The sequence below is a fragment of the Nannobrachium achirus genome (assembly GCF_963921795.1).
Source record: "Nannobrachium achirus genome assembly, chromosome: 6".
Classification (NCBI taxonomy): domain Eukaryota; kingdom Metazoa; phylum Chordata; class Actinopteri; order Myctophiformes; family Myctophidae; genus Nannobrachium; species Nannobrachium achirus.
The window spans coordinates 62263667-62287877 of record NC_137815.1 but is presented as its reverse complement, the minus strand read 5'-3'; the positions used below and the strand labels follow the sequence as shown (position 1 = coordinate 62287877).

At 43.2% G+C, this 24211-nt stretch overlaps 2 protein-coding genes across 4 annotated transcripts in view; one reads left to right on the top strand and one right to left on the bottom strand.

The window, feature by feature from the left end:
• hcfc1a (host cell factor C1a) overlaps positions 1-19495 on the top strand; it is a 25217-nt gene extending 5722 nt beyond the window's left edge. For 2 of the 3 annotated variants that reach the window (XM_080727474.1, XM_080727475.1), the window contains exons 7-28: positions 58-164; positions 276-455; positions 909-1151; positions 1791-1936; positions 2442-2624; positions 2704-2919; positions 3596-3685; positions 3810-4029; positions 4866-5002; positions 6382-6529; positions 6631-6833; positions 7098-7953; positions 8453-8589; positions 9482-9613; positions 9752-9965; positions 10534-10803; positions 11011-11117; positions 11204-11338; positions 11432-11617; positions 12096-12393; positions 16437-16500; positions 17739-19495. In XM_080727474.1, coding sequence (XP_080583600.1) covers positions 58-164; positions 276-455; positions 909-1151; positions 1791-1936; positions 2442-2624; positions 2704-2919; positions 3596-3685; positions 3810-4029; positions 4866-5002; positions 6382-6529; positions 6631-6833; positions 7098-7953; positions 8453-8589; positions 9482-9613; positions 9752-9965; positions 10534-10803; positions 11011-11117; positions 11204-11338; positions 11432-11617; positions 12096-12393; positions 16437-16500; positions 17739-17778 — 4312 coding nt within the window. In that variant the 3' untranslated portion in view covers positions 17779-19495. The remainder of the gene's footprint in view (positions 1-57; positions 165-275; positions 456-908; positions 1152-1790; positions 1937-2441; positions 2625-2703; positions 2920-3595; positions 3686-3809; positions 4030-4865; positions 5003-6381; positions 6530-6630; positions 6834-7097; positions 7954-8452; positions 8590-9481; positions 9614-9751; positions 9966-10533; positions 10804-11010; positions 11118-11203; positions 11339-11431; positions 11618-12095; positions 12394-16436; positions 16501-17738) is intronic. The other variant, XM_080727476.1, reaches the window with a different exon arrangement.
• LOC308286454 (ras-related protein rab7) overlaps positions 18569-24211 on the bottom strand; it is an 8547-nt gene continuing 2904 nt past the window's right edge. Inside the window, exons 3-5 of the mRNA XM_080727478.1 lie at positions 20485-20703; positions 20248-20373; positions 18569-20152 (exon numbers count right to left, since the gene is read on the bottom strand). Of these exons, the coding sequence (XP_080583604.1) occupies positions 20066-20152; positions 20248-20373; positions 20485-20703 (432 nt within the window). The 3' untranslated portion in view covers positions 18569-20065. The remainder of the gene's footprint in view (positions 20153-20247; positions 20374-20484; positions 20704-24211) is intronic.

The following is a 24211-nucleotide window of genomic DNA, read 5'->3' as shown; positions in this document are numbered from 1 at the left end:
CAACCAATGCTGTTTTTGGGGAGAACACTCAGTGATTTTCAATCTGCCACTTTGCAGGATGTATGTTTTCGGAGGATGGGTTCCTCTAGTGATGGATGACGTGAAGGTGGCCACACACGAGAAGGAGTGGAAGTGCACAAACACTCTTGCCTGCCTAAACCTCGGTGTGTGTTTTTAATAAAGTATTTTGATGTACACCTGAAGCACATTTTTTAACATTGTCATTCAAAAATCATGTATTTCTTACTGTGTCTTGTGTTTTGACATTTTTATAGATTCAATGTTGTGGGAGACTGTGTTGATGGACACTCTGGAGGATAACATCCCCAGGGCTCGTGCTGGTCATTGCTCGGTCTCCATCAACTCCAGACTCTACGTGTGGAGCGGCCGTGATGGTTATCGCAAAGCATGGAACAACCAAGTCTGCTGTAAAGACCTCTGGTACCTGGAAACAGGTGGGTGCTGTTCTCACTTCGCTGCCACTCACTTTGCCAATAAGTTACTCACTTGTAGGAATGGGACGATAAGCAATATTATCGTTTATCGTGATAAAAAACACACGATAATCGTATCGTGGATATTTTATTTATCGTGATATCGTCCTCCATCATGCATGCACTGGGATCGATTAATTCACCTTTTATTTGCTGAGATGCATATCCGGTACCATTTAAACCCTCTATAATTGGTAAAATGTCTTTTTTTCACTCTCTATCAAATGTCTTAGCCAAAAAATAGCCGATCTGCTATTTTAAACAAAGTGAAAATAGTTATTTTAAGGGGTAACATGTTTTTAAATCTTTATCTTACCTAGCCTAACTGTATGTATTGTTTTTCAAGTACAGAGATGCAAACTCCTAACCACACACACACAGCTTAATTTCTTATTTTTTATTTATTCATTTCAGAGCGGCCACATGCCCCTGCAAGGGTGCAATTAGTCCGTGCCAACACCAGCTCTCTGGAGGTGAGCTGGGGCGCAGTCTCCACTGCAGACACCTACCTGCTGCAGCTCCAGAAGTATGACATCCCAGCAGCTACGGCCGCCACCTCGCCAGCCCTGAGCGCCGCCCCGTCGCTACCCACCAGCGCCCCTAAGAGCCCAGCCCTGGCCGTAGCAGCACCCACAGCTCAGACCCTTTCACAGACAGGTACCTCACCGTGGTCACTTTACAGTGATGGAAGAAGTACTCACATTTTTTACTTATACACTTATACACTTTACTTAAACACTTATGAAAGTTATTGACATTAATAATATGTACTTAAAGTACCAAAAGTCCAGTACTCATCATGCAGAAATTTTCCATTTCAAGTTTTCAAAATGTATAGAAATTGTTTGAAAATAGCAGATCTAACGGCTCACAATTCATCGCATCACGACACGTTGTGAGATTGTATATAGGCTGTTTTCAAGTAGCCTAAGTATACATAGGGCTGAAGAGGTTAATGTATGTTGTGTAATAATAATAATAAAGAAATCTGCAAAGTAACTAATAACTAAATTATTCAAATAATAATGGTGGAGTAAAAGTACAATATTTTCCACTTATGTGTAGTGAAGTAAAAGTAAAAGTATTAGTATTGAAAATGGAAATGCTCCAGTAAAGTAAAAGTATCTAAAAATTCTACTTTAGTACAGTACTCAAGTAAATGTACACTTAGCTACTTTACATCACTGCTTACAAAGATGAGGGGTATACACACTGCATGGGTTAGCCTGTCTGCGTATTGTTTTCCTCATAGGATCTGCGTTGCATGTCTCACGAGTTGGTTTCTTGTTTTCGTAGCTATCTTGAAGGTTGCACCTCAGGTTGGCTCTGGTACCTCTATTGTCACTGTCCGCCCCAACCAGGCAGGGAAATCCCCTGTCTCTGTGACATCACTTCCCCCAGGTGTTCGTATGGTGGTTCCCGCTCAGACCGCCCAAGGATCGGTATGAACGACAGTGCATGACCTCTTTTACACATCTGGAGATGACTAGGGCTGTCACGATTATGACATTTTACATAACGATTAATTGTCTCTCAAATAATTGCGATTAACAATTTAATTGTGTTTTTGTCGTTGACAAGTACATTTCTGTTTGGCTTGTAGGCTTTGAAATTGCACATGGCAGATATGACACGTAACCTAAATATACAAAGAAATTACTGACATATTTGACAGCTTTATACTTAAAAAAGAACATTGATAGTGGAAATAGCTGATCTACAAGCTCGACGCGTTGTGGGCTTGTAGATCTGCTATTTCCATTATTTTTCTATCATTTTTCAACATGGAAACGATTATGACAAAATAATTGCGATTATGTCAAATAATTGCGATTAGACCATTATGTAATACAGTAATTGTGACAGCCCTAGAAATGACATGTAACAATACATATGCAAACTTGAGTGTCGTTTGTGAATTAATTGGTAGCATTTCTTTCTGTTCAGCCCATTGGTAGTAGCCCTCAGATGAGTGGCATGGCAGCTTTGGCTGCGGCAGCAGCCGCCACACAGAAGATCCCACCTGCATCAGCAGGCACTGTGCTCAATGTTCCTGCGGGTGCCACCATCCTCAAAACTGTAGCCGTTTCTCCCGGCACAACTACAGTCAAAATGGCCTCTCCAATCATGGTACGAATATCTTGAGCTTTAAATAAATAATACTTTGGCCGTTATCAAAATTGTCTTAACAAACCAACACTGTTTCTAGGTGAGTAACCCAGCCACGCGGATGCTGAAGACTGCAGCAGCCCAGGTTGGAACAACCTCTCCCACCACTCCCAACAGGCCCATCATCACCGTGCACAAGTCCGGCACGGTCACAGTGGCCCAACAGGCCCAGGTGGTGACCACGATGGTGGGAGGAGTCACCAAGACCATCACTTTGGTCAAGAGCCCTCTCACCATGGGCAGCGGTGGCACGCTGGTAAGGGAACAACACTGGAGAGGGAATGTTGTGAAGCTACTGCCTGTACATAAAATTTACATTGAGAGGCGCTCAAATGCATGCAGGGGTCTTTGGTAGGGATGGGACGATATGAAAATGTCATATCATGATTATTGTGACAGAAGAAATCGCGATTTACGTTATCGCAATATCAATCAAAATCCATTATCCTGGGCGGAACATTTGCCAAAAAAATAGCCGATCTACAAGCTTGCAACGTGTCGCATTGCGACGCGCTGTGAGCTTGTAGATCAGCTATTTTTTGGCAAAGACATTTGATAGTGAAAAAAGGATATGCAGCTCAGCAAATAAAAGGTGAATTGATCCCAGTGCATGATCGAGGACGATATCACGATAAATAAAATCTCCACAATACGATTATCGTGAGTGTTTTTTATCACGATATACGATAATATCGCTTATCGTCCCACCCCTAGTCTTTGGAAATGCTTGTGTGGTATACTTGAAACTATGGAGAAATAAAGTAAATGTGGACCCACATTGCCTGTTGGAGAACGTAAAGGTCTGCTCGGTTTGTTAAGTCAGTGAGGGCTCGAATGATTAGTTCAGTGATCTGCATGCCCCACTGAACCCCTGATGCCATCCAATGTTTTCTGGTGGCTCATGAACCTGAGTCTCTCTCCTATGTCGGCAGATGTCCAGCCTTGGCAAGATGATGTCTGTGGTACAAACCAAGCCAGTCACAGGCCAGGCTTCCACTAACCCTCTCACACAGCTCATACAGGTCAGCTATCTGCATGAGTGCGGGAAAAAAAAACAGGAGGTAGCTTTTAAAAAAAGCTCCTGAGACACAGGCAAAAGGCAGCTTTTATTTGATTGGCTGTCCTAACCTTCACCTCTCTCCTTAGACCAAGGGGGGTCAACTCCCAGCTGGCACGATCCTGAAGCTGGTTACCAACGCTGATGGCAAACCCACCACCATCATCACCACCTCCCAAGCAGGAGGCACAGGACACAAGCCCACCATCCTCAACATTAGTGGCATGTCTCCTACCACCACCAAGCAGGGCACCACCATCATAAAGACCATCCCCATGTCAGCCATTATGACCCAGCCGGGAGCCACAGGTATGGGCATACCTTATACATCACAGAGAAACCATAACGAGACTAGTTTAATATGAAGGGGAACAAATCCTGCAGAGATTTTATTGACAAGATGATAAATGATCCTTAAAGCTGAATGTAGAGATGCACTGATGACCCCCAAAAGTATCAGCACTGCAGTCTGCTGAATACATCTATCAGCTCTACTTCTGTACATCCTGTGCAAAAAAAGTAAGAGTTGGGAAGTGGTGTTGTGGTTGATGGATATTAAAATAACGTATGAGTCTGAGTCTCCCAGTTACACAAAGTAGGTAAGCGATGAATATAGCTATTTCCATGGAGATTGGCACCACAAACTAACTAGTTGACACATGGCCACAATTAGCCAGTAGCTATGCCCCTCCCCTAAACGCTTTTGTCCAATGCTAGCTTAGCAACCGGCAGCTTGCCAAGGCTGTTGCCAAGGCAAACCTTGGCAAGCAGGAAGGTATTCTAAGCTAGCATTAGACAAAAGCTTTTTGGGAGGGGCATAGCTACTGGCTAATTAAGTTTCTTCTTTCACAAACTACACACATGGCAATTAACATCAAATAAATAGTTTGCCTTGTCATGAACAAATTGCCAGTGAAATAAATGAAAATTGATTAACAGTGTGTTCATCATGATATGTTGACACATACAGTAAATTGCCTAAACGTTTAAGTTAATTGTCCCACCTTGCACAGCAATTCCGACTAAAGTGCTGCAATACAAGTCATTGGTACAGTATTGGTGATTTGAGCCATATTGTGGATGGGTTGGTGATAATGAACAATGTTGCATTCAACCATTCATTTTGATGGGTTATCTCTGTTCAGGTGTAACAAGCACTGCAGGGAATAGGACGCCCATCACAATCTTCACCACGAAGATGATGACGTCTGGAACCCCGGGCAAAATCATCACCACCATGCCAAAATTTGGCACTGCAGCTGGCCAGCAGGGTCTGACTCAGGTATGCAAAATCTCACAATACCCAGAGAACCACAACTTAGGACACTGGTTGTGGAATCTGTACGTGCATATTTCCCTTTGAAAAATACACACGCCATGACTTTGTATGTTATAGCCTCACAATACCCTTCCCTGTTCTTAAGCTGAGAATTGACTTCACACATAGACAGTGGGTGCTAAGTACAGAACATGATTTCGAAGTAGAAAGTAGAATGTAGATTTTCTTACCTACTTGTAAATATTTTGTACTATACTTTCTGTATATGCACTATTTGGGTGCAGCCTGTTTTATGTGTGTGGTGGAGAATGTAATGCACATTGTTAAGCACTTTGTAGAAAGGTACTACAAATGCATCATTTAGCATTTGCAATGGAGACGTCTTTATTGATGACATGACACAGGGGTTAAAGTTCTCCGTCCTGGGGACGGATTTCCGTCTTGAGGATTCCCTAGGGGCTATTTATGAGATCAGAGAAGTTTCGGAAAAAAAGAAAAAAAGCTGAACCGTCTGCGCTAATTATAATAGCATCAGTTACTTACTACTGTGGTGGTAGACTTGCTGGTGTGTCATGTAGTTCTAATTTAGATCAACTACTTCCTGTAAGTAGACTTAAAAATAAAACCAGTTGACGTGACTTGACTTGACTTGATCGGATTACGTTAGGCTCTTATTTTGAAATCCGCCCTACACTTAGAGGAAATGCCTCTGTAGCTACTTGTTGCTGCTGTAAGCTAACTGCGACGATGCATGCTGTTGGATAAACAAAACATCACTTGGATTACTCGCAATAGTTTGGCTAAAGTTCATATTTATGATAGAAAACCATGCTCCTGTGGCTTAAACGATGTACACCGTTTGGAAGTTTGTTAAACCTTTTGGACCTACGCTGAATTCCAATAGATGAGTGGTGGTGTTATTATATCACGCTGCAAAGGAATGAGACGTTGCTCTGTCTGTAATGTATGGATGGATGTCAGTGTCAAAAGATGAAGTCACTGGAGTTTTACATGTAAAGAGCAGGTAGGCTATACTATCTAAATATGTGTTTACAGGGGGCAGCAGTAATTGACAATACGCGTTTGCTTCCTACAGTCTATGGTTTGCTTACGTTCTCTGCATTAAAATAAGCAATGGAACACTTGTTATGTTTGCAGAAGTAAAAAACAAAAACAAATGTATAATCACCCATAAACATCTGGACAAACAAACTTAAAAAGGTGGAGGACCAGGGATTCAAAAACCTGGAAGATGCCACTCACAAGAGACATAGAGATGTTGGTTGTAATATCTGATGAATGAAGATTTCTACATTAGGCTGTAGGTTCTACTTCCTACCCCCTCATTGTTCGCTCACTGTTGTTTTCTTGGGTGTCCCTAGGTGGTTTTGAAAGGTGCTCCTGGACAGCCGGGCACCATCCTGCGCACTGTGCCCATGAGCTCAGTGGGTGGGATGCGACTTGTCACACCAGTGTCGGTATCTGCTGTTAAGCCCACTGTCACTACCTTAGTTGTCAAAGGAACCACTGGTAAGAAGGACATTCTTGTGATTTGTGATGATTTGATTTGATATTTGATTGTGTTCTGCGTTACCCACACTAATACCATCTCTTAACGTCATCCACTCTAGGTGTCACCACCCTGGGGACAGTCACTGGTACAGTCTCCACTAGCCTGGCAGGTAGAAGTGTGGCCACTGCAAATGCTTCTCTGGCCACCAGTATCACAACACTGGGCACCATCTCCACCTTGTCGAGGCAGGTCAACCCCACTGCCATCACTGTCTCAGCAACTCAGACCAACACAACCTCTGCACTTCCCTCGTCTGTGCAGGTAACAACTTGGAGTTCTTGCTCTGCAGAGTGTGGCAGGTTGGCCTTGATGTAGCGAGGATGACGTGATAAGTTAAGGTTGCTGCTTCAATTCTCAGCACCCTCAGGAAGGGTACTGAGTACTGCATCTACAATGCCTGCCAACTGCCAAAGCGCCATTGAGCAAGGCACAGAACCCAAAACATTGCATGTGTTAAATATTTGACAAAGTGATATTCCTTTTAGTGAAATGTATGTATAACCATTGCATTGTTCCTGCTCACAGAACCAGCCCACGCAGGTGACTCTTATCACCACTCCCAGTGGTGTGGAGGCCCAGCCGGTACAGGACCTACCCGTCTCCATTCTCGCCTCGCCCACCTCCGAGCAGCCCAGCTCCACGGAGGCCGGAGGCTCTGGTGAGGGCTCTGGGACCGTCACCCTGGTGTGCTCCAACCCGCCCTGCGAAACCCACGAGACGGGAACCACCAACACGGCCACCACGGCTTCCTCCAACATGGGCACAGTGCAGCAGGTGTGCTCCAACCCACCCTGCGAGACCCACGAAACCGGGACAACCAACACGTCCACCACAGCCTCCTCAAATATGGGCAGAGTTCAGCAGGTGTGCTCCAACCCACCCTGCGAAACCCACGAGACGGGAACCACCAACACGGCCACCACGGCCTCTGTCAACATGGGTGGCACTGGGGTGCAGCAGGTGTGCTCCAACCCACCCTGTGAGACGCATGAAACCGGGACAACCAACACGGCCACCACGGCCTCTGTCAACATGGGTGGCACTGGGGTGCAGCAGGTGTGCTCCAACCCACCCTGTGAGACGCATGAAACCGGTACCACCAACACGGCTACCCAGTCTGCGTCCAACATGGGCCCTGCTGGCCAGACGGACACGACGGAGAGCGGGCAAAACAACCAGCGTTGTGAGAACAATGACACGGGTACCACCAACACCGCGTCCACGGCCACCTCCAGCATGGGAAGTGACCAGACCACCAGCACAGGGACCGATACGACCCAGAGAGGGGTCTGCTCCAACATTCCCTGTGAAACCCATGAGACGGGAACCACCAACACAGCCACCACCGCTACCTGCAATATGGAGACGGGCGAGGAAGCAGGTACGGCATGTGACTATGCCAATTTAGCTAGGTTCTTCAGAAGTGAAATTAGACTTAATAGACAAAGAATATGTTTTGAGACTTGTTGGCTATTGTCATTCACATTGCCTTTAGAATTGTCAGTCTGCCTGGTGCCATAGTAGCATGATGTGTTTGTGTACAATTTCAAAACGTAACAATATGTGGTTTGAGAGAATTAAGGAGAAAACAGGAAGTAAAATTGGGAGTTTTGGCTGAATGTGAAGCATTGAATAAATGCAAGGACAACTTAAAGCATTTATCTATCTATGCACTAGCGTAGGTAGTACTTACGGTATCTGTCACTGGCTGTGTTAGTGAGTTCCTGGTATTTTAAATGCTTGTCTATCATTGCACGCAGACTTCCCAAGCTTGAAAAGACAAGATGTCACTAGCAGATTCGAACTGAGATCTCTTCTATGAAAATTAAAGTCACAGTGCTGTGTCTATTTGTCTCATTTCATTCTGTTCCTCTCTGTAGCTCAACAAAATGAAGAGGGAACGGCCGGTACCAGCAGTGCAGAGACTACTGCGACAGGAACCAGCCCAACTACCACCGCCCAGGGCAGGGCCATCACCACTGTCACCCAATCTTCAAAGTCTACCACACCTCTACCTGTAAGAACACTATGAGGCCTTATACTGTACCACAGCCAAACCCATGTTCAGTTCAGTTCAATCCAAAGAAATCAAGTGTTTGGATTTTAAAACATTTTATTGCATCTGACTCTAAATGCAAATCCACTTGACGAATCCTATTGAATATTTTGGATACATTTTTAGTTGACAGAATGAGAAATTATTTCACAGTGCAGAAATCTGATTTTTGGGCATCCCAACTCCAACCCCATATGGTTCCTGTCTTTGGGCTGAAGGGAAAGTATTGTTTGAGCGGGTAGTAAAATGCATTATTTGATTCCTCAAAAGTTCTGTAATCCTTCGATATAGTTTGGGGTTTACACTTAAAGCTATACTGTGTAAGTTGCTCAACTAGTGGTCAGAGCTGTATAGCAAACCGCGTCGCGTCCTCGTCTTTCGGCCGTTTTTCGCTGCGGACCGGGCCTCACACCCCCACGTCTGCCTCCACCTCGCCGAGATCTATCTTTAGAGGGGTCCCTGGTTCCTGTGCGTTCAGGCATTCCGGAGAAACGGACTCCAGACTCCACTATATGTTGTTGTTATGTTGAGGCAAGCTACTTCCTGAGAAGTCAGCAAGATGCGCCTGTGATTGGCCGGTAGTGTACCATGTGTTTATGATCGGCGATATGATTGGCCAACGTATACACATGATGCAGATGACGTCATTTTGCCGCAAAATTCTCCCCCCCTCACGGCTCATAGAAAACATGCTTTAGAAGAGGAAATTAACGGAGTGGGGGTTTCTAAAACTTAAGCGATTTAACAGTTAGGACAATTTTAATATTTGTTTTATAAAAAAAGTTACATGGTTTAACTTTAAGCCATTGTCCCATTGCTCAGTTTTTTAATTTCACGTTTTCTTCCTCCCTAGTCTATATCGTCAATTACAGAGGGGGTGAGTTCTGCAGCAAGCAGCACAGAAGAGCCCATGCAAGCCGAGACGTCAGCAGACGCTGCGGCGTCTGCAGAAGAAGCACCTACAGCTATGGAGACACAAGCAGAGGTGCGCACAATTTATACAGCCATTTATGAAGGAAATCCTATTTGTGAATTTGAGTCTTAAATGTAACTTTCAATGCAAAACAAAAAAACAGACATCAAAATCCTTATGTGTCGCTGCTGTGATTGTATTCCTTTCCAGGGAGAGGCAGAGGCGGCAGCTGCTACTGCCTTGAACCTGCCCTCAGAGCTGATGTCTGAGGCCCAAGGGGCCACCCTTATGGTGACGGGGCTGTCGGACGAGGAGCTGGCCGTGACCGCGGCAGCAGAAGCGGCAGCTCAGGCAGCTGCCACCGAAGAAGCCCAGGCCCTGGCCATCCAGGCAGTCCTCCAGGCAGCCCAGCAAGCCGTCATGCGTACGTTCTTGTACCACTCGTAGTTAGGGATGGGACGATATGAAAATGTCATATCCCGATTATTGTGACAAAATAAATCGCGATTTACGATATTATCGGGATAATCAAAATCCATTATCCTGGGTTGGAACATTTTGCCAAAAAATAGCAGATCTACAAGCTCACATTTTGCCAAAAAATAGCAGATCTACAAGCTCACAACGCGTCGCAATGTGACATGATCCGCTATTTTTTGGCAAAGACATTTGATAGAGAGTGGGAAAAAAAGACTGTATTAAGTATGTATATTAGAATACCTTTTACCAATTTTAGGGGGTTTAATGGTACCAGATATGCAGCTCGACAAATAAAAGCTGAATTGATCCCAGTGCATGACGGAGGACGATATCACGATAAATTAAATCTCCACGATACGATTATCGTGAGTGTTTTTTTATCACGATAAACGACAATATTGCGTATCGTCCCATCCCTACTAGTGGGTGAAATGGTTGATCCAGTCATCGATTGACTCGATGGACAGAAAGTTGAATAAAGTTCAAATGTTCTCTGTTGTCTGCATCTCCAGATGAAGGTGACGAGAGCCATCAGCCAGCAACCATCCCTATCGTGCTGACCCAGCAGGAGCTGGCAGCACTGGTCCAGCAGCAACAGCAGCTCCAGGAGGCTCAGGCTGCCGCCCAGCAGGCCAGCGTTGATGCTGCAAGCCTACCCACCGAGGGCCTCGCCCCCGCTGACAGCCTGAACGATCCCTCTGTGGAGAGCAATGGACACAACGAGATGGCCGCAGCTGTAACCAGCGCTGTGGCATCACTGCTGCCCCGTACCACTGCTGAGAGTAAGGCTCTGACTGATATTTTATCCCTTTTCCACTTCTAATTCTTTCTTACTATTATAAACTGCAAACATAAATACCAGCATAAATAAGAGTTTCACCCCACTTTTACCTGTAATTGGGTTGTGACTAAGTTGGTTGATTGACATGTCGATTTTGTTGATCATACAGCTTTCTGAATGATTCCTTCCTCTTGTCTTATCTCCACAGCCCTAGCTCCATCAAGCACATTTGCACCATCGGTAGCGGTGGCGAGTCCAGCTAAACTGCAGGCAGCAGCCGCTCTAGCAGAAGTGGCCAACGGCATCGAGGGAGGGGTGAGTCTTCCAGTTAATCTGTCTTCCACTGACTGGTTTATTTGAAGAAAAATAGGGTTAAATGACATGCTTTTTATTTTTTATAGAAACAAGCCCCTCAGCCAGCCCCAGTGAAACAAGTTGTGAAGAAAGAGAACCAGTGGTTTGACGTTGGAATCGTCAAGGTGACAAATATGGTGGTCACGCACTTCTATGTACCAGCAGATGACTCACACGGAGATGTAAGTGCCGCACATTGCTCCTTTCATACTTGGAAGATGAAAACATGGTTTGGGAAGAGAATCATTTAACACTCTCCAACCTTTACATGATAGGATGACTCTGGTGTCATACCAGACTACGGACAAATGAAGAAAATGGAGCTACAACCTGGCACAGCCTACAAGTTTCGTGTTGCCGGCATCAACGCGTGCGGCCGCGGGTCCTTCTCTGAGATCTCAGCTTTTAAGACTTGTCTACCAGGCTTCCCAGGTGCACCTTGCGCCATCAAAATAAGCAAGGTGAGCAACTTGATGTGATGTTTGATAAGGATTCAGCCTTTGTTTCTGCCAATAAATAGTATGTAGGGAGGCCAACTGGTGGCAATGGTTATGAACTAATAATTACAAGCTTTGTTCGATGTAATGGGACAATACGGTTTGAATTTCATCTTGAGTTACTTAAAGTTAAGCTCAATGGCAGATGAAATGACACACGTAGCGACATTAGTTAAACCAGTTTTTGTGCACATTTTTAATTTGTCCTGAATGGAAACGGACATTTCGGGGAAATAATCCAATGGGCATCGGACTAATACGTTAAATATTACAAGTGAAGACAATGTACTGATCATTGTTTGCCCACTGTGATACACAGTTCAGCAACATCTAGCAAGGGTCTGATTAGAAGTTACATTTCTTGCATCCCTAAATAGGCAAAAATACAAATTTCAAGTACCTTGAGTTAATTGACAACAAAGTGCTTTTTCACTTTCCACAGAGCCCAGATGGGGCCCACCTGACCTGGGAGCCACCCTCTGTAACGTCAGGAAAGATTATAGAGTACTCTGTGTACCTGGCCATCCAGAGCAACCAGACTACCGAGGCCAAGGCGTCAACACCAGCCCAGCTGGCTTTTATGCGTGTGTACTGCGGGCCCAACCCCTCCTGCCTGGTGCAGTCCTCCAGTCTCTCCAATGCCCACATTGACTTCACCACCAAGCCGGCCATCATTTTCCGCATTGCTGCCCGCAACGAGAAAGGCTATGGCCCAGCCACCCAAGTCCGATGGCTGCAAGGTGAGGACATCAGGCCCCATGGAGTTTAACATAAACTGTTGAGTCAAGTACTCAAGTATTATTATTTTTTTGTTGGTGTGTGTGTGTGTGTGTGTGTGTGTGTGTGTGTGTCTGTGTGCAGTATCTATGGAGGCAAAATGGGGCCAAAAGTTTTTATTGTTTATCAAAAGCAATGTAAGTGAAAAAATAAAAGGTGAAGTGAAAAAATAAGAATTGAACCTGAAAGTCTCAAATTTTGATCTTGAACTTTGAAAAATACCAAAATGTATTCAAAAATAAATTCAGTTCAAATATAACTTTGAATCGTACCAAAATGTATTCAAAAATAAATTCAGTTCAAATATAACTTTGAATCGTTTCTTCAACACTTTTGTATGAATTATTTCTTTTCATTTCTCACTTTAAAGGAGTAGTTCACCTCCAAAATGACTTTTTTTCTATTGGATTACTCATGCCATGGAGAGTACAGTTCAATAATATTTTTTGCTTTTTGTCACATTCCTAAGACAAAAATTTGATTCAAGTAAATTTACCCCCATTGATTCCGGATGGGGACCCGTTACGAAACGGGTCCCCATCCAGAACGAATGGGGGTAAATTTATTGTTATCACATTTTTGTCTTAGGAATGTGACAAAAAACTAAAAATATTATTGAACTCAAGTATCCATGGCATGACTAATCAATAGAAAAAAAGTCATTTTGGGGGAGAACTACTCCTTTAATATATATTTCGATTTTTTGAGTATTTTTTTTTGTTGGTTTCAGATATATTTTCAGATCTTATATTTACGGATTCAAATCATATTTTTTCGGTTTCAGATTTATTAATTTTTTCGCTTCTTGCTTTTTCGGTTTCAACTTGAAAAGTTTCAAGTCAAAAAGTTTCAAGTTTCAGGTGCAGTTCTGCAGTGGCAAATTAGGCCCAAAAGTCACGTGACCGACTGAGAGCCAATGACGTGAGGCCTTTTCCACTAGCCAATCCAAAGGCTCCAGGGTTGGCATTCACTAAAAGGGAGTTCTCTGGGCTTTCCTATACATTCCAGTTAATCAGCTAATTAATTAGCTAATTCCATCACCAGTCCCTCTCCCTATGGAAGTCTAAATGCCCAAACATGAATAGGCCTACATAATGAATGAAATCAATGAAATATAAAATAACAAAATGAAATAAATAGAAAAGACATGTTCTATAGATCTATGGAGGCACCCATATTATGTTTTCAGATCTACATGTAATGTTCTATAGATCTATGGAGTCATCATATGTTTTACAGATCTACAGGCCCATCCCCATGTTCTATAGAGTCATCCATGTTTCTAAGGTCTCATCCATATGTTTTACAGATCTATGGGCTCATTCCTTGGCCCATCCCTATATCCAACAGATCTACAGATTTACCTATACATTCTATAGATCTATGGAGTCATCCATATGTTTTCAGATCTACAGGGCCATCCCCATGTTCTATAGAGCTATGGAGTCATCCATTATGTTTTCAAATGTACATGCCCATCCCCATGTTCTATAGACCTATGGAGTCATCATATGTTTTACAGATCTACAGGCCCATCCTCATGTTCTATAGATCTAATAAGTCATCCATATGTTTTCAGATCTACGGGACCATCCCCATGTTCTATAGATCTATGGAGTCTTCCCTATGTTTTACAGATCTGCAGGCCCAACCCCATGTTCTATAGATCTATGAAGTCATCATATGTTTTACAGATCTACAGGCCCATCCTCATGTTCTATAGATCTATAGAGTCATCCATATGTTTTCAGATCTACCCATTGACCCATAGATCTATCCACGAGTTTCCTACGCCCCATAGTGCATTGCGCAGACGTCTGCATCGATCTTCCGCCGCCGATTTACAAGCTCACAGCGGGTTGCATCTGCGACGCGACGTGAGCTTGTATGTCTGCTGTTAAACCCGGAAGTTTGGTCCTGATAGTCTCCAGTAAACTCCCGCGGAAACTTGTGGATAGAACATGGGGATGGACCAATAGATCTGTAAAACATATGGACGACTCCATAGATCTATAGAACATGTGGATGGGCCAATAGATCTGTAAAACATATGATGACTCCATAGATCTATAGAACATGGGGATGGGCATGTAGATCTGAAAACATAATATGGATGACTCCATAGATCTATAGAACATGTATTTCTTATTTATTTCATTTTTATATATATATTTTTTCATTGTATTATTTTTTGGGCATATGGAATTAGCTAAACTGGAATGGATAGGAAATCCCAGAGAACTCACTTTTAGTGAACATGGCAACCCTGGTTGCCATTCCAACCCTGGAGCCTTTGGATTGGCTATTGGAAAAGGCCTCACGTCATTGGCTCTCACTCGGTCACATGACTTTTGGCCCTAATTTGCCACTGCAGAACTGCACCTGAAACTTGAAACTTTTTGACTTGAAACTTTTCGACTTGAAACTTTTCAATTTGAAACTGAAAAAGAAGTGAAAAAATAAATAAATCTGAAACGGAAAAAATTTGATTTGAATCAGTGAAAATAAGATCTGAAAAAATAATATCTGAAACAAACAAAAAAATACTCAAAAAATCTGAAAATATATTAACAGTTCTGCTGCCGTTGACGATCCTCACCGGCATTTAAAGGGTTAAAATTATGGTGCCATTGACGGTGAGGACTGTCAATCTTACTGTATTTACAGTAAAAGTATAATTACTTACAGTACGTCGCTCCGGTCCCGCCCGCATTGGTAATGTCTGCGATTTGTTTACAACGCACGTTGGGCGTGCACGCGAAGTGAAGCTCCGCCATAGTAAATCCATTGAGAGGCCCATAAAGAGACTTCATTTACTCAAAAAGAGACATTTTGATCCAAAGGGTGGCCTGGGTACAGTAGAAAATACACTCGGCAGGGCGCAGCCATGTTTCTTTTCTGGGCCCACACTGTCATGTGACTAGATGACGTAAACGTTGCCGTCAAGTGATAATCCAAAAAATCACACCCGTGTGAACTGAGCGGTGGTTTACCCCCCCCTTCCCCCCTGTGTGTGTGTGTGTGCGTGCGTGTGTGTGTGCCTGGTCTGGCCTGGCCTGAACAACAGCGCCCCTCCCTTAACATGTGTGGTCATAAAAGGTACTGCAGGCCTGCAGGCTACATACAGACACACACACACGGACGGACGGACGCATACACACACGGCCACGTATAGGAGACGGTGTAACCACCGCTCAAAAAACACAGAACCCCCATCCGGCCCTTCAAAATAATATCGGCGGCCTACGGAGGAAGCGGCGCGGCACCAAGGCACCAAGCATCCCTTCAAATTAAAAGGCAGTAGACGTGTTAAAGTGAGAAATGAAAATAAATAATTTATAAAAAAGCGTTGAAGAAACGATTCTGTTACATTTGAACTGAATTTATTTTTGAATACATTTTGGTATTTTTCAAAGTTCAAGATCAAAATATGAGACTTTCAGGTTCAATTCTTATTTTTTCACTTCACCTTTTATTTTTTCACTTACACTGCTTTAGATAAACAATCAAAACTTTTGGCCCCATTTTGCCTCCATAAGTATCATAGGCCTTTGTTTGCTACAGAGATTATTTTCTTAATTGTTTGACATCCTATGATGTACTGTAAGTAACTTCTGGGTTGGTGACAAAAAGGCATCGTCCCTAAAACATTGTTTAAGTAGGTAAGCCTTGCCGAGCCATGAGGCCCATATGACTCGGCCGAGCCATGAGGCTCTTAGGGCAGGAGCCTATCTCCTGTTTCTGTAGCGTGAGGCAGCTTGATGTACAAGTACACCCCCTGGACATGACGTTAGTATGTCGCAGGGACTTACCCCAAATCCAACCCTTGATTGGTTGACGACATTTTATTTCACAAGATTTCTTGTTACTTTTTAGAGTTTTTGGTATGACCCGACCGGGGTTTGAACCCCGATCTCCCAGTCTCAGGGCAGACACTCAAACCACTAGGCCACTGAGCTGGTACATAAAAAAACATTGTTTATGGACTCATTTTTATGCTTTACAGAGTCTGGCAAAGATGCTGCCTCTGCAAAACCAGCCCCCAAAAGACCAGGCACCTCCCCTGATGCGTAAGTACATTTTCATTTTGCCCGAAGGGCAACACACTGTAGTTCTGGGGAAACTTTATTTTCACTAGATAAACTCACTAGATAAACTTTTCCGCTGCCATTGGAAATTGATGGAAACCAGATGCAATTGGGGAGTGGTGCTAGCTCGAGTATTGGTTGAGCTTCACATGACAGTTAACTTGCTGCAGAATATAGTCACGGCAACCACACTTGCAATTTCCAATCGCATCATTTCTAGTTTATTATTATTATTGTCTCCACCAGCCGAAGGCTGAGGGAGAGTATGTTTTCCCCTCCGTCCGTCCGTCCGTCCGTCCGTGCGTCCGTCCGTCCGTCCGTCCGTGCGTGCGTGCGTGCGTCCGTGCGTCCTCGCAGTTTGTGAGCAGCTAATCTCAGTCACCGTTGGCCCGATCGCTGCCAAACTGAGCACACACACTCCCTGGATGCCAATCTAGAACCTCCGCCCCACATTTTTCAAATCAGCCTCATGGTGGCGCTATAACAGGCCGATTTGTGTGGCCTGGTTGTTACCAGCTAATCTCCGGCGCCGTTGGCCCGATCGCTGCCAAACTGAGCACACACACTCCCTGGATGCTAATTCAGAACCTCTGCCCCACATTTTTTAAATCAGCCTCATGGTGGCGCTATAACAGGCCGATTTGTGTGGCCTGGTGGAGACCTGTGCTCGTTATTATAATGTTTTCATTATTTCAACTAGAAGCAGTGCTCTTCCGAGCACAGGTCTCCACCAGGCCACACAAATCGGCCTGTTATAGCGCCACCATGAGGCTGATTTAAAAAATGTGGGGCAGAGGTTCTGAATTAGCATCCAGGGAGTGTGTGTGCTCAGTTTGGCAGCGATCGGGCCAACGGCGCCGGAGATTAGCTGGTAACAACCAGGCCACACAAATCGGCCTGTTATAGCGCCACCATGAGGCTGATTTGAAAAATGTGGGGCAGAGGTTCTAGATTGGCATCCAGGGAGTGTGTGTGCTCAGTTTGGCAGCGATCGGGCCAACGGTGACTGAGATTAGCTGCTCACAAACTGCGAGGACGCACGGACGCACGCACGCACGGACGGACGGACGGACGGACGGAGGGGAAAACATACTCTCCCTCAGCCTTCGGCTGGTGGAGACAATAATTTTGTTTTACATTGCACGCATTAGAAAATGTAACTTGGCACTGATTCATAATTTGATGGCAAACCTAATCCGGTTTCTGTGCTGTCTCTACAGTAAGGCTACTGGTCTGAAGAAAGCAAGGACGGACCAGTGAGGTTGGCCAGAACCCCCACATCCCACATCCTTCCCCAAGTCTCCTGTCCCCTTTTCCACTCGCTGTCCTTTTACCAGGAGGATTGACCACCATCCTCTTCATCCTCATCCTAATTTCATCCCTCATCCTCAAGTTTGACTAAGATCCATCCAGCCATGGAGACAGAACAACAGTGGGGAACCAAGATGAAAAGTCAAATCTGAGAGATGTTTTTTGTAGATAAACCCCTCCCCTTTCTGTTGGTCATAACTATTTCTAGAACAACACAATCTTAGAAGCACATTATAGCCTTTTCAGTCACACCTCCCTCCCATCTTTTTAAATATCTATTTTTCGCTAGTTACAGTAGTTGAGCAGTGTAGAGAAGCATTTACAACTTTCACAAACTGGGAGCCAGCCTGAGCTTAATGTTACTTCTTTTTTTGTGTGCGTGTTTGTATCTTTTTGGGGGCTGTAGAGAGAGACTACATGAGGATGTACAGTGCTGAAAAAAGAAGTGGTGGCATTAGTTTAGATGAAAGGAATAATCAGTATGGAAACAAAACAAAGCACTTGTCCTCAAAGAAAGGAGGACATCTTTATTTTTTTCCTTTTTTTTTTTTGCTTGATCAAGAACCCAATTCTGTACAGACATTGTACTGGAGTCCTCCAGTCTCCTGGTATGTCATCACTGTGCGCTTTTTACCCCCAAGATGAGGAACGCTGGGTGATGCTATGAAGTGGACAAAACAAGAAATGACACAGGAAGAAGAGATTTGTAGAGAACGAATGACATAGACTTTGCTAGGACTGAGACTTGCAGCACACACAAAAAATATCTTGCAAAACCTTCCCAAAACATTAGCAAGCAATGATGCAGATCTTTGTGTAGTTTATTTTTGTATTTTTTAAGCTTTTTTTCCCTGTGTATGTATGTTAAGTGTGCATTTTAAAAGTTAAAAAAAAACGAAAAACACTTTTTTTAAAACTATCGTTCATCCCTGTAGTTTGTTGTGGGAAGAGGGGTCAGCTGTGTTGCGATGGCCACCCTACTTTTAAATCTTCGTTCAGTTGGTTGTATTTTCTCGTTAACAAGAGTTTGAAAGAGAGAGCCTTTTGTATTTGCTCCAGCTAGGACCATAGATGTTCTAGCACAGAAGGGAACTTTGAAGTGGACCCAGGGAGAGGAAAGCTTTTACTTTGTTTACCACAACTTGCTCAAAGCTTTTGTTGCTTAGCGTTTGCCAAACGTGGAAATCTAAGGAGTACAATGAGGAAATTCTACATTCTTAAACGGCCCCCCTCAACCCCCCAATGTATCTCAATTTGTCCTGTTTTTATTAATTCTGTTCTGCCCCTTTTTATTTTTTTTAATGGCAAAGTATATTGGTAGACTCCCACACCCAAATACTATTGAGATGAGATGTATGTGAATCCATTTAATAAATTTGTATTTCTTTTTTTTTTTCACGGCTCTGTATTTCACATTACAGATGGGTGTGCAAGCTAACTGTGACGTGTATACCTGTACGTTTTGAATGAGGGTATCTTGGGAAGAAAGCTTACATAGCCAGAGAGTACTCACTTGTAAAATAGTCCCTTCATACAGCAAGAATAAAAAAAGATCATCTTGGCCTTTTATATTACCTGTAACAAACTGTTTTTACATGTTGGTCATCTCTTGATTGCCTTTTGTGTCTTTACTTATAAAAGAAACAGAAATATATATATAAATATATACAGTTTCCCTGATTGTTCTAATTTGCTTCTGTCAAACTGACTCACTGTACGAGTCTGAATCACTGCTAGGGTCATTACGATACTAAATTTGTACAGGGTGGGGGGGGAACCATTGAGATTGGACATGAGTAAGGACAGGATCAGTCGTCATGATGGTAATGGCCAGCTACAGTAGGACAGAGCCAAGGCTTCACCCCCTTTCTTGGGCTTGTAGGTGTCACAACTTGGCTTCTGTTTGTGATTTCTCCTGATTTATTTCTATACTGAAAATTCTCTTCATATGCATTCATAATTTTGTGCGTGTCAGTGTGTCTGTTGAACAAAACTAGACATGCATGCAAGAGCAGTGTATTTAAGTAGTAATGCCTTAAGTTAGACCATAAACTGAAGGTTCTCAAAAAAATACATTTAATGAGTTTGTTCCTCTCCATGTGATATACAAATGTGTCCTTTCCTTCCTCAGTACCTTTGCTGGGTCACTATTTTTGCACCCTTGTTAGATAGGTCATCATCCGCTGTGCCGAGGTCTCTCAGAACTTTTCTTCCCACACTGGGACAGGTGCTGGTCTCAGCACTCACAGTTGTTGCGAGTTTCCCTTGGCGGTTTGCAGGTTATCTGGAAATGTCCTGTATTTTCCAATGTGTGTTTTTTGTACTGTAGGGAGTAATGTATCTTTTATCATCAAAAATAAACATGTTAAACATAGTGTGGGTTTGTGTCATCCATCTTTCTATTCAGGTCCGATTTACCTGTTGAAGACCGGCCTGAGCCACTTCGATGAATGTCTGTTCCACATGATCATCTAGCTTGGCACTCCCCTCATAGTAGTGTGCACCAATCTCTTCACACCACTGCAATGCTTGCTTGCGAGACACCTGCAACAGGAAACGTGCATAAAAGCATCAGTCAATTAATGTATTAACTGATGAAGAAATGTGTACACACAAGGCTATGGGAGAACCTTTTGTAGGCTATTTTGAACAGACCTCACGGTTGTTCAGGTCAGTTTTATTCCCCAGTACAACGAAGGGGAAGTTGTCTGCATCGGGGGGATCTCCCTGGATCAGGAATTCCTTCCTCCACATGTCCAGAGCAGAGAAAGACAGCTTTGACGTAACATCAAATACTAGGACACAACAGTGGGATCCTCTATAAAGGGGTGTACCCAGGGACTGGAATCTTTCTGTGCCTGCAGTGTCCCAAATCTAGGTCAGGGAGACAAAGTAGAATCACAATCACATTGAAGGGCCATGGTGGCTGACTTAACCACAACTTGTTTACATTTTCAGAGCTTGTTTATTCGATTATCGATTGTGTTTCAGCTTGAATCAATGGAACAAGAAAATTGTAATACCAATAAATAGGAACTTAATATATACAGTACATAGGCCTATCATATTTTAAGTTCCTATTGGTATCACAATTTACATTATTTAAAAAATATATGTTATCAATAAAGTGTTTTATCTATTATCTACCCACTTTATATTATATTATTTTATATTATTGGCAACTCACAGCCCACCAGTGGGCCCCAGGGTAATCGGAACATTTAATATTTATATTTATTTTATAAATGAGGGCCCAAACAATCTCTTCGATCTACAGGCTCTTGACACGCTGTGGTGCTTCCCTGTCTTCTATGGCGCTTCCCTGTCTTCTATGCCATAGAATGCTAGCCTGGTATAACCAGCCTAGATACTAATGCAGCTAGCTAACTAACTGCAGTATCTACCCCACCATGTTTTAACATGGGGGGATTGTGTCTAGCTGAGCTAGGCTAATAGAATGCCACAGTGTTTCCCAAACACTCTGCCCTTAGGTGTACCCTCTATGCTTTGGTGTTCCCTTTGAAATTTCACAGTGAAGTCACAATTTAAGGACCTTTAAAACCTTTTTAATACCTCAAGAAAGAAAAGAAAAAAAGACTGTTACTGCATCAAAAGTAATCAGCGTAAAAATTGGTAAAACATTGGCCAAATTGTAAAATAATATAAGAAAGAGTCAAACATTTTGAAAATACCGGTAGCCACACACACAGTCTATCTAGGTGTGCCCTGTGATGTTTTAGCTCTGAAAAGTGTGCCCTGGGATTTTTTGGCTATGAAAAGTGTGCCCTGGAAGCAAAAAGGTAGGGAAACATGTGTTCTATGGTATGGTACTTTGATCAGGCCACGCACATCGGTGCAAGTCAGTGACCGGTACCTGCTTTTTCCACCTCAGGAATATCGCAAAGCATACTGACCTAGAACTAATTAGGCTATCCATGCCTAATATTCGTTTCCTCTTGCCAAGACTACTGCAATTCGGTTTTCATCCTCAATAAAACGTCCATAGACCGCCTCCAATTAATTGAAAATGCTGCGCTGCAAGACTTATTTTTCGGGTTCTGGTGCTCTTTGCAAGGTCAGGCGTATGAATATCTAACTGACCTGCTAAAACGATAATGTGCCCAGCAGAACCCTAAGTCGCCAATCGCCAGCTGACCAGGGTCTATTGGTCATTCTTCGTAGCCTACCAGGTTAATCACCAAAGGTGCGTGACAGAGCCTTTCAGTCTGTTGCGCCAGAGACTCTGGAACGCCCTTCCTCAGGTCTTGAGAGCTGCAGCGTGTGACTGTGGATATTTTTAAGAACCACCTAAAATAATACTGTTTCAACAAGCATTTGGGGGAATGCCATTGAGCTTCTCCTCCAGGAGTGAAATGTGTCTGCTTCCTATGGTGCTTCCCTGTCCTCTATGGTGCTTCCTACTGACCATGATATTGACATAACATTTGACCATGATGCTGACATGATACTGACATGATGCTTACTGGCCACAATACTGACCATGATATGGACATGATAGATGATACTGACCAGTGGTGGAAAAAGTAGTCAAATGTAGCAAAAGTAGCATCAAAATACTCTGTTACAAGTAAAAGGCTACAGTTTTGGTGAGTAGCGAAAGTGTATTTTTGGAGCGGTGGAACAGCTCCCAATAGATGGCTTTGTCTGTCCCTATCTAACTAATGGAACGACTCGAGGCTCGAGCATACCTTATTGCAGGGAGAAGCATCCACCCATGCTTTTTTTTGCTGGGAGCGCTTTTTGCACTGACAAATGGACACTTTTTTTCTTGTTTGGCTCTGCACTTTAAAGTAGCCTAGTATTTAAGTGCTATTGCAAGTCTTGACTTAACGGTGAGACACTTGTGTATACTGTATGTATGTGCGTGTATATATTTTTTTTTGCTGGCTCTGCATTGATACGTAGTTCCCATTGTATGAACGAATGGACCATTGTAAAGCGCCTTGAGTTCGCAACTTGCTTAGAAAAGTGCTATAAAATTGCAATCCATTATAGTTAGGCTACTTGGACCATTGTTATGCGCCTTGAGTTCGCAACTTGCTAAGAAAAGTGCTATAAAAATGTCAATCCATATAGTTAGGCAACCGGGTACTTAAATATTATTACTATTTGTGTTGTGTAGTTACTTTTTTGGGGCTTCAACACTTTTGTGGTTCTCGACACTTTATCTATAGGTATATTTATATATTTGTTGTTTTTATTGTATTACTTTGTTTTAATTGTGGGCTCGCCTGGAAGGCGAGCACACGTATGTTATCTTCATTATTTATAGTCAGTCAGTCAGTCAGTCAGTCAGTCAGTCAGTATCTCCTCAAAACGTTGGCGCGATTCATCTCCTAAACGCTTACACCTTTAAACACCATTCAAATTTTTATGTGTTCAGCTTACTGAGGACACGTGTGCTTGTACTTTTGGTTTTGAAATGTTTTGTAGTTTAATTATAAAAAAATAAAAATGTTTAACTTTAAGCACCCAATGCATTTTCAATGGGTTTAGTGAGTGGGGAGAGAGTGAGACAGGGGAAAGGGACCCATGTTTATATTAAGTCGCTGTGGCTGCAATATTCACACTTCAGATATGCTATTCATATCAATGTGTTCACACAGGTCTGCTGTCTGATTTGATCCAAATGTCTAAGCTGTGTGATGTATAAAACTATAGTTATAGTTAAAACTATAAATAAATGTCCCTCTACACTCTACTGATTGACACAGCTGTGATTAAAGGCTTGGCTGTCATTGGCTGTTCTGTGGTGATGTAGCCTTACATAAGTCGGCCCTGCAGTGACAATGCGAAAGTCTCGGCAGAGACGTCTTAATGTAAGGCTAGTGGTGCTGCAAAGTAACCAAGTACATTTACTCAAGTATATACAAGTACTTGTACCTACAGTACAATTTTGAGGTACTTTTATTCTACTTTCCATTTTTGTTACATATACTCTACTATAAATACAGCATTTGACAGCTTCAGTTACTTGTTATTTTGCAGATTTTATTATTAATAAAAAAACATAGATGGACCACTTAATACTGCTATGAAGTTGATCTACAATGTGCACGCACACGCACGCACGCACGCACGCACGCACGCACGCACGCACGCACGCACGCACGCACGCACGCACGCACGCACGCACGCACGCACACACACACACACACACACACACACACACACACACACACACACACACACACACACACACACACACACACACACACACACACACACACACACACACACACACAAACAACTGTTACTGTGGAGACGTTTGCTTGTATTTGTCTTTGAGACATGTTTTGTAGTGTTTTAGAAATTTTACTTAAAAAGAATAAGGGATTATTCTAAGTTATAGTTTTGCTTA